This window comes from Nymphalis io, chromosome 1, assembly GCF_905147045.1.
Source record: "Nymphalis io chromosome 1, ilAglIoxx1.1, whole genome shotgun sequence".
NCBI classification, from domain to species: Eukaryota; Metazoa; Arthropoda; class Insecta; order Lepidoptera; family Nymphalidae; genus Nymphalis; species Nymphalis io.
Genome location: NC_065888.1, coordinates 3,394,655 through 3,404,426, shown reverse-complemented (window position 1 = coordinate 3,404,426; position 9,772 = coordinate 3,394,655). Strand labels below are relative to the sequence as shown.

The 9,772-nt window shown below is 30.1% G+C and overlaps 2 protein-coding genes across 4 annotated transcripts; one reads left to right on the top strand and one right to left on the bottom strand.

Annotated features, from left to right (window-relative positions):
* The first annotated feature begins 812 nt into the window (after positions 1–812).
* LOC126771622 (uncharacterized) lies at positions 813–6,577 on the top strand. 2 transcript variants are annotated; one of them, XM_050491624.1, is made up of 3 exons: positions 813–1,666; positions 1,868–2,026; positions 2,874–3,101. In XM_050491624.1, the coding sequence occupies exons 1-3, from the start codon at positions 917–919 to the stop codon at positions 2,973–2,975; spliced, it is 1,011 nt and encodes a 336-aa protein (XP_050347581.1). In that variant the 5' UTR covers positions 813–916; the 3' UTR covers positions 2,976–3,101. The 2 variants fall into 2 exon arrangements, with proteins under 2 accessions (XP_050347581.1, XP_050347571.1); XM_050491614.1 differs by having other exon boundaries at positions 1,868–6,577.
* Positions 6,578–7,316: 739 nt separating this feature from the next.
* LOC126771608 (ankyrin repeat domain-containing protein 49) lies at positions 7,317–9,411 on the bottom strand. Of its 2 annotated transcripts, none has more exons than XM_050491602.1 (4): positions 9,306–9,396; positions 8,981–9,172; positions 8,594–8,899; positions 7,317–8,474 (listed from the first exon to the last, which is right to left on the bottom strand). In XM_050491602.1, exons 2-4 carry the CDS (start codon positions 9,138–9,140, stop codon positions 8,233–8,235), a joined length of 708 nt encoding a protein of 235 aa, XP_050347559.1. In that variant the 5' UTR covers positions 9,141–9,172; positions 9,306–9,396; the 3' UTR covers positions 7,317–8,232. The 2 variants fall into 2 exon arrangements, with proteins under 2 accessions (XP_050347559.1, XP_050347550.1); XM_050491593.1 differs by having other exon boundaries at positions 7,539–8,474; positions 9,286–9,411.
* Between the last annotated feature and the right edge of the window lie 361 nt (positions 9,412–9,772).

Here is a 9,772-nt window from a genome sequence, read left to right as displayed (position 1 = left end):
TTTCCAAGACGATAGGTTTCATCCATTAACTTCTGCGGAGAACTGATGATTGAAGGCTGATACGCAGTATCATTAGCGTGTAGACAATATAGAGCCGTCCGATATAATTATGCAAATTTAAATCGCTACGATATATCGTTGCCGCTATAAGTCATTAACTTTTTGTTGGTGACATTGTTGATATATCTGTGAAATAATAATAATATGGTTAAAAAATTACTAACAGAGTTGATATATATGGGCTTACACAACAACAAGAAGATATTAAGAAAAATTACGTTGTTGCTATTCTAAAAATACGATTTCCCGCAATTTGACTTGTTACATTGGATCTGAAGATTTCTTTATGTAAAATAGAGGCACACATAAGTTTCACATAAGTTCTCCCAATAAAGAAAAATTACGGGCACATTGCTGACTGAGATATGGTAATGCATGTACAGTTCTAGATAAAATGTCTTACCGGTAAAATAGCAATTCTAGGCGATTACATGCATAACTTACTCCGCGGATATAAGTATTTGTGAGGTGCAGCTTTTTATTTAGTATGCACTAAAAATTTAATTACTTCGAAATTTTTAAGATAGCAATGCTTATTACGTCTTTTTATTTTGTAAAGAATACAGTAAAAATTAAATAAAATAGAATATTTTCAAATTATAATATTTACTTAATTAATTTTTTACACTATATTATTTAACATTTTTATCACTATTTGCGTGTGTCACAGGAAACAACTTATACGGTGGTACTACCATCTAGTAACACCGAGCACATACTGGCCCCGGCGGAATGTGTCAAAACAAAACGTTTAAATTTTACTTTCCGTTAACTAAATTTCTGAAGTGGTAGAATATTTGATGAAAATTAGCATATATAAAATTAATCCCAATAAAAGTTCATATTAGTCCTAATTATGACTATTATACAAAAGTGCTTGCAGAAGATTCAACCTGCTAAAACATTAAGCAATATAAGTGCAGAATTTGCTTTTCCAAATGTTGTGATTTTTGAAGAAAAAACGAATGTTCGTATTTGTGATATTACAAAACCTGAAAATACAAATGATGTACACTCATTTCACAAAGAAATATCAAATTATATTTTATATGGGCACCATCTATGGTTGTTGCTAATCTCTGGCGAAATTTATGTTATACATATAATTAAAAAATCCATTATACAAGTGCAATGCAACAGCCTTGCTAATTATAAAATTCAAAGATTCATAATCCATAACTCCAATTTAATTTTCGTCAGTGAAAGCGGTGAACGTCTTTGTGTCCATTTAATTGAGCAAACATTGGAGGAAGCGTTTTTTAAGGGAGCACACGATATCACGATCTCTTTCGAAAAATATCCTTCGTCAATTAACACAAATATTACATTCCATAGCTATGAAAAAGAAACCACTATATACATAGATGAAGGAAAACTTGTGGTCAAATGTAATACTTCTGGCCTGGTGGATGTTATAAAAGCTAACACAGAGTTGCAATATGTCGCTCAGTGGAATGATATGAATGTTATATGTGATGATGTGAATATGTGGATTTTAAACCAACAGTTTGATTTAGTTTTTAAATTTGAGAGTAATAATGATCATTACTATCCATTGGCAGCTAAAAATGATATTTTTTATTATGTGATATGGAAAAAAGATGAGGTAAGCCCTTTATTATTCATTTTTAATAATTTGTGCTGTCAAAGTTATAATTTTAAACATTTTTCCATTAAAAAAAAAATTACCTAATTTCTGTGTAACAAATATCTGTTTAATTTTCAAAACGGATTTCAATGAAGGATTTCATCTACATTTAAGGTTGAGATTTTGCACAATCTATTATGCTATATGTAAATTTTTCAGATTGGAATATACCACGCTTCAATTTCTGAATATACAGAAGATAAAAGAGATGATTTATCAATTAATCTAAAGAAGAGCTTATCATCGCAAGAAACACTCAAATTGCAATTGAAATCTTTAGTTGAGGATGCAATTATTCAAAATACCCCACCCAACCAGGTACTCCCTCAGTTACAAGTACTATTTAATGACATTGAAGACTTCAACCATCTCATAACCATAGCTTCAAAGCTTTGTCACAAAAGTCTATTGTACAAAACAATTTTATATCAACTTCAAAAACGAATTTGTTCTACTGAAGACGAAATTTTAATTGAACTTATTTGTGATATAATAATTAAAACAGATTTATTAGAATATGTCCAATTTAGAGGAGGGAGTTATTATGATGATGTAAATATATTTGAAATGGATTTTATTCAACTTTGTGTAACATTTATATCAAAATCTGATTTGGATTTAGCATCCATATGTTGGATAAAATATTCTGAAATAAAACCAACACCAAGCTTGGACGACGTAACTCTTATTTTAAATGCAATACCATTAAATATCAAAATGGGGGCACTTGTAATTTGGTTCCGTAACTTTGTTCCTTCTCTTTTAGATCAAAATCCATTTTACATTGACTTGTTTGTAAAGTGGACTACAGACAGAGTATTTTTGTTAGAACAGTCAACTTATTGGCCAAAAATAGGTCTCAAATTCATTTCAGCTATAGTAGAAGTTTTAGAAACATCAATTAAAACTATATGTATCAGACCAATTTCAATTGATGATCTTGATGTTATAAAAGATCATATAAACTATGTACTAGAACTAAAAGAAAAATACAAAATCAACATGTTACTAAGTGAATTCAGTTCACAGAGTCCTTCTGAAATTGCACTTATTATGTTACGTAGATGCTATACAGAAGATCTTGAAGCATTTTTACAAGAAAGTTTACCAACATATGCTTCTCGACATTTTCTAGAAATAGACGACACATTACGTTCATTTATAGAAAGTGAAGCTGCAAGTAGTGGAGGCAGTGTGGATGGACAGCGTTTTAAGATACTTCTTAATGCTTTTCATTATCCTAACAACAGGCTTGAATGTCTTTTGAATGTGCTCAAACTTTTAGATGTGCCATGGAATCCAATTGTGTTTACAATAGCAACCACAGCGGCTGCCTTAACTCATACTGATTTTACTATCACTGATACTGATCGTAATCTTGCAAATGAAATATACAAAGAGTTAAATTATGCAAAAATTAAAGTTATTTTGAAGAAATATAATTTTCCTTTAACATGTACTGATTACACATTAGTAATTCATAAATTAATTAATAATTCCATAGTAGATTTGGATGATTTGAAAGTCATTACAACCATTTTAACTAATTTGTCTCTTTATGCTAATAGTTTATACATCGACAAATGTTTGCAAAATAGTGAAACAAAATTAGCATTGGAATATTTGAAAAGTCTATGTAATAGAAGCCAAAAAATATTAATTAAGACAATGCAAAACAAATATGAGCAAATTATTATGGGCATAACTTCAAATCCACAACTGGAAAGGAATTATATTGACTTCCTAAAAGGATCTTCATTATTGGATAAAATAATAATAAATCGCATTGATAATTTATACTATCTTAAAAATGCATATAATATTAAATTAAGTATAAATACCATATTTAGTAATAAAAATCGCAAAAGCGAATTAAAAATGTTTAATGATGGAGAAGAAATTACATCGAGTTCTGGGCGAGGAAGATGTATTTCACAGTTAATGAGCAGAGACATCTACCAGCAATCAAAACTAATATCCTTACTACGTCGAAGTTCTTCAAGTCGAAACGCGAAAATGCTAGTTGAAAACTTAGTACTATTTGGAGATCCAAAATCTGGAAATAAAAAAACTAATTTGTCTCAATATAAAGATGAACGTAACTCGGCTGATTTGGTAGAGTCGTATAATATACTTTCGGAAGTCGTGTCTTGTTGTGATGAAGAATATCTACACCATTTGTTGAAATGTCTGTCAATGTTGAACGCGTTATTACATTCTAGCATAATTTTGAAAAACCTTGCTTTGGCATGGAAGTTCCAATACATATTTTTACCGATGTCGTCAATCAACGGCTTAAATGATTTAATTAATTACTACACTTCTGATTCTTTAAATGACTTTTTTGAATCTGATGTTTCGGAAATTTTAACAAAGAGCGATTTTATACCATTTAGAATATTTTCAAATATAATCCATAATACGTTAAATACAGAAAGAGCATTATCCAATGAGTTTAAAAAAGTAAGAGAGAAGGTTGTTAAAAAACTCATCACAAAAGTTGTAGCCTCTCAAGATATAGATCAAATTTTGGTCACATGCTTATTACTTATATTAAAAAATACTGATGTAATCAAAGATAAAATTTGGATCTTGGAGATATTAAGAGGGCAATCAGAATCCTTACCCCCCGCTGCAGTGCATTATCTTTCTTCAGCAATTATTCGTCGTACCTTTGAGCTTGAAAATATTTTACCTGAAAGTAATTTATCATACCCACCACAATATACACTGAAATCTAAATTTAATATTAATTTATCGGAAATCGCCCTACCGGAAAACACTGAGGAAACATGGGATGCAAAGGTTCTATTATTTTATATATTAAGACATTACCCACATACACCATACGATAGACTTATTGAGTTATGTCATACGCTAAATATTCCTAAAAACGATGGATTCTCTCTATTATTAATATCTGTACTGGCAAATTGGGAATTGAAGTATAAAATTTTCGAAAACGATTTAGGTAATCGTCAAATAATCACGGAAAATGATGTAACAAGTTTAACATCGAAATGTTCTATACTTTGGCAAAGTATAGAAGACAAAGAATTTTTGAAGGACGTATTAAATGATTTTTGGAAAAATGGTGAAGTTATAATACATGGATGTCTTATATCCATCAACCCTTATTATTATGAAGTGTACCTATGCATATATCAATTAATTTTTTCGACGCCTGCTGAATTAAAAGTAATAAGAGAGTATTATTTACTACAATTTTTAAAAGAATATAAGAGAAAAAGTACTCCAAAACAATATGAGTACGAACTTTTTTCTGTTAAAGGTATGTTTCCCGAAATCGGACACTATCGTCTACCTTTTCATCTATTTATGCGAGACGATATGTGGTCAAATTTAAAATCGGAGATTACATTAGAAACTTACGAATCCTGGCTACCAGTTGTTGCTTTGCTTTCTCTGGACGGTGATTTACAGACGGCAAGGGATATGATATGTAGCAATGCGGTAAAACAAACTATGACTTCTCGTAAAAGATACGAAAGCAATGAGATTGATTCCAAAGATAGTGAACCTTGGAGATTAACATCACGAGAAGAGCCTCTGCTCCGGACTGCCCACCGTTGTGTGAGATATATTGCTAATATGGAATGGGCAGGTGCATGTCTATTTTATGTTCTGCAAGGTTGCACCAGAGGAGCTGATCAAGTTGCAGCTGCTCAACTTTGTTACCAGTTTTCACAACGTTGGGCGACTATTCAACCAGGTAATCGTGCTGTTAGACAAATGGAAAGACTTCATTCTACACTTTCAACGAGACATGTACTGTATAAGATTAATTGGGCCCGAGAAGAACTTTTACGTCTTTCATCAGAGCCCATTCAACTTATCCATGCATTGTATCTTCATCCTGATTTTATTGATAAAATAACTCGTTACGATATAAATCGAGCAGCCAATGAGATAGCTGACAAAAATAATATTAACATAAGTTCAATCAGAATCCAGCTATTAGAGAATATTCTTGATAAAAGACAAAAAGAAAAGGACAATTCGCCTGGGTTAGATACTAAAGACTTAATAACAGCAAAATACATTTTGAAAGCAACTTGTTCGAAAATGGGGGCTATTTATTTATCTAGAATCGCATTCGATGATGACAGTGACTATAATAAATGCAAACAATTACGAGCTTTGCAATGTTTGATGAGCGTAGTTGAACCGGATACTGCTATCAAAGTTAGTAACCGGGAACGAGGTGTTCTTTGGAAGTATTTATTAGAGCTTTTATACATCGTATATCTGGAGAAAATTGATATGCCCTGGGTTGTAGCAACCTTTATGCAAAATAAAACACTCGCTCTTAACCAGTTATTGCAGGTGTCAGGAAATAATATAGATAGTTTAAAAATTGTAGGTGAATTAGCACATCGATTTGGAAATGTACAAATTATTCGCCAAATTATACCTATGCTGTTGCGAGTTTCGTTAATCGAGGACATGATTCCTTTGTTGTTGAAGATCCAACATACACCTGACAACATTATATATACAGCATGGCGAGCAATCATTTTGTCTCCTTTCCAACGCGCTGATTACCCCATCACTGATCGTCAAAAATCGCAATGTCTTAAATCCTTAAATTTATTACCAGTGTGCCCAGTAATTAAAGATGAAGATTTAATTGAAATATGGAAAAATTGTGTTAGGTGTAAATGTTTAGGTTTAGGCTGCTTATTACTACCCTATTTGACTCCTAAGGCTAGGCAGTCATTAAATGAACTTCAAAAGATTGATAAAAGAAGTCTAATCATAAGTTTAAAAAATTTGTACTCTGAAAGTTATCTTGTGCCTGGTGCCATGTATGTTTTAGACAATTTAACTAAAAAGTCATACAGATGAACTCTCTTTGAGATAATGTAAAATGATATATATAATATAATTTTTTTAACTTAACATTTTTTGTGAAAGTAGAATAATTAGTATATCATTGTATTTATACATAAACCCTTTACTTAAGTTTGGTATTTTATACTGAGATTACTACGATTTTGCCTAGTTAAGATTTTGAATGTTTAGTGTAGTTTTAATGTCTAATATTAACTAATTATCAAATCATGTAAATATATTTATCCAATACTCTTAGGCACTCAATGCATGAGTATATTATGTACAAAAAATACTACTAAGGAAGATAAAACAACAAAATGCGTAAAACTGAATAAAAGAAACATGAAAATTGTATAATCAAATATATATATATATATATATTATATTTATTTTGTTTTATTTAATAAACTTAATACTATTCTTGATGACATAAAAATACCCTAAATAATTATGTACATACAGACTGAAATCATAACCATTTTGGCTTTCCAGTAGGTAGGTAAATATAATAAATGCCATGATGTGTACAAAACTTAAAAGAAATTAAATTAAAAGATTTCCAAATAGGTTTTACAAAATTATCTAGATGAGGTTTCTGATTCTGGGCAAGTATACAAGAATTAGAATTTGGTTTATAAAATAACTGTTAGCATATTATATGAAACATGTTTCCTATAGACATATTACCTATTTCGAGACCATTTTATACTTAAAGTGTTGCCTTGTTTTCTTGTGTAAAAAAACATGGTAATATTTTTATCATCAGATTTATTACACTGTATCTACATTTAATAATTTTTTAGACATTGGAAAAGTTACACCTACCCTAAGAATTAATAGAGGAGAAATACTGAAGTAAATATATTATGTAGAGCCTCTGTAGTACTCACTCACACTTTCCTGATATTATAGTTATTTTTTTGTATTATCTTTGTTCTAATGGTTATTTCTATATATTAATTTAAAACACATAAACATTTCAATATATTTACTCAATACTAACTGTTATTATAACACAGACAGATGTGTATATCTACATATATAGATGTTTTATGTATGAAACTTCAACTGCTAGCGTGTCTTCAAAATTTCCAATGCACATTATTGTAAGCTTAAGAATTTAGTTTGCTCTTAATCAGTTTCACATTAACACCTTATGTGTAAAAAACATACATCCAATGCATTTTTTTACCATTTTTAGTTTGCTGTGGTACTCTTAACACTAAACTCCTCTAGAGTAGAGACAGTTGATATGTAAGCAACTGATTACTGCACTGTACTACTTGACATGCTGCTTTGACTCAAATCATTGTTTATTACAAACATTGTGTCATGGTGACACTTAACAAATGCTATTTTCACTATCTTGTAAGCTTACATTTGTTCTCTACAAATTTAAGCATTTTTCTTTTAAATTAAACAAAAAGTATTGTAAACTGTGTGATTATCTCAAGAGTTGAATAATCATTTTCTAATGACTTAACTTTTAATGTTTTATTTTGTTGGTGCATAAATAACATAACTTTATAATGATTTTCATAGAAATTGACTCAGTTGCTAAATATTTCTTGATGTATGTTTGTAATTTGTGTTGTTGTATTTAGCCAAAAATGTAACTATTACAATTATTATTTTTTATCATTGATTAAAGGTTGTTCTGCACAGGTTCAAGTATTGCTTCTCATATATGGATTGCAAGTGAAGGACAAAGAACGAATAAAAGAAGCTGCTGGTAAAACCATTTCAAATAGAGGTGCATAAATTCCATGGCCACGAGCTAGTTGTTCTGGAGTTTCTCTCGAATTGTTAGGTCTTCGAGATATTTCTACTATATCTTCTCTTATGAACAAGACAAGCAATGTTGATTTACAATGACTTATCGCTGCAGCCAAATGCAAAGGTGTTTGTTCTGAAAAAAAATTAAACTATATTTATTTTATTTGTATTCTTAAAACATTATTTTGTTTTTTTTATTAGGTAAAAAAAACAAATAAAAAGGATTAAAAAAGATTACTTGATATTCTTTACCTCCATCTGATAAAGCCCCTGGATTAGCACCAGCAGCTAATAATCTAGCAGCAGAAGCATAATTATTCCAATTACAAGCAGAATGTAATGGAGTCCAGCCAAGTTCAGTTTTAGCCCCAACATTTGCACCTACACTAAGTAGGTATGATATCACATGTACATGGTTGCTGTATGCAGCTCTATGTAAAGGTGTATACCCATCAGAATCCCTTGCATGAACTAATCCTGGTTGTTTAATTATTAGTTCTCGAAGGGTTTCTAGTTCCCCATTCTCAGCAGCCCACAAAACATGATCGATTGGATTGTCTGAAATTTCAATGCTTAAATTATAATTATACTTTTCACCTGTTATATTGATTAGCATTATTTGTTCAAGAAATAGTTAACCTTTAGGATTTTTCACAAGATTCACATCTTGATCTGCATCATCCCAACCAGACACGAACATTCCAGAAGTTTCAGGATTTCTTTTGCATCGTTCTATTTCTTCTGAAATTTCTTTGAAATCTCGAATTTTACGTTCTTGTTCTTCTTCCGAATCAGACATTGTAACAACAGTTAACAAGTGTGAAGTACTATCTGAAATATTCCATGTATAAAGTTTAACAGTTTAATTCCAATGTTGTTTTTAAAATGAATAGAATATTTTCAAACATTTTGTCTTCGTATTATAATGCCACTACTATACTCACGAACAATAATAAAATATTACAATTTAAATGCGAGTGTCTTCTAATTTAATTTAAATAGTGAAAAATGATGAACTTTATTTTTAAGGCGAAAACCCAGAAAATCGATTTTTTTCTTCTAAATCATAGAGACAGCACAGATAATTATTTTTGCATATAATTTAATATGATCCGTAGATCATATCGTACCAAGCGTCAAGTACATATTTAATAACAATTATTTAATGAATTTACTTTATAATATCTTATTTGAATTCTTAAGAAGTGCTAGTTTTTTTTTAAATGCAATTTTTTTAACATAAATGTTTGAATCATAATTCTTTTCAAAAATAATCATTTTTCAAGTACATAAGCATATTTATAAAAGTAAAAATTTATATGTTACATTACAAGCAAATTTTTGAATCAATGGTATCAAATATAGAGCTGTCCGAATCATTGCTCAAACGTGTACATGATGTACACAATACAGCATGCACATTTGTATCCT

Excerpts from the sequence above, each read along its gene's own strand:
- LOC126771622 (XM_050491614.1), top strand. The coding sequence starts at position 917 with ATGACTATTATACAAAAGTGCTTGCAGAAGATTCAACCTGCTAAAACA. Across the intron at positions 1,667-1,867 it reads TGATATGGAAAAAAGATGAG|ATTGGAATATACCACGCTTC; the intron begins GTAAGCCCTTTA and ends TAAATTTTTCAG.
- LOC126771608 (XM_050491593.1), bottom strand. The coding sequence starts at position 9,140 with ATGTCTGATTCGGAAGAAGAACAAGAACGTAAAATTCGAGATTTCAAA. Across the intron at positions 8,900-8,980 it reads TCTTGTGAAAAATCCTAAAG|ACAATCCAATCGATCATGTT; the intron begins GTTAACTATTTC and ends TTGAAATTTCAG. Across the intron at positions 8,475-8,593 it reads AGGGGCTTTATCAGATGGAG|AACAAACACCTTTGCATTTG; the intron begins GTAAAGAATATC and ends ATTTTTTTTCAG.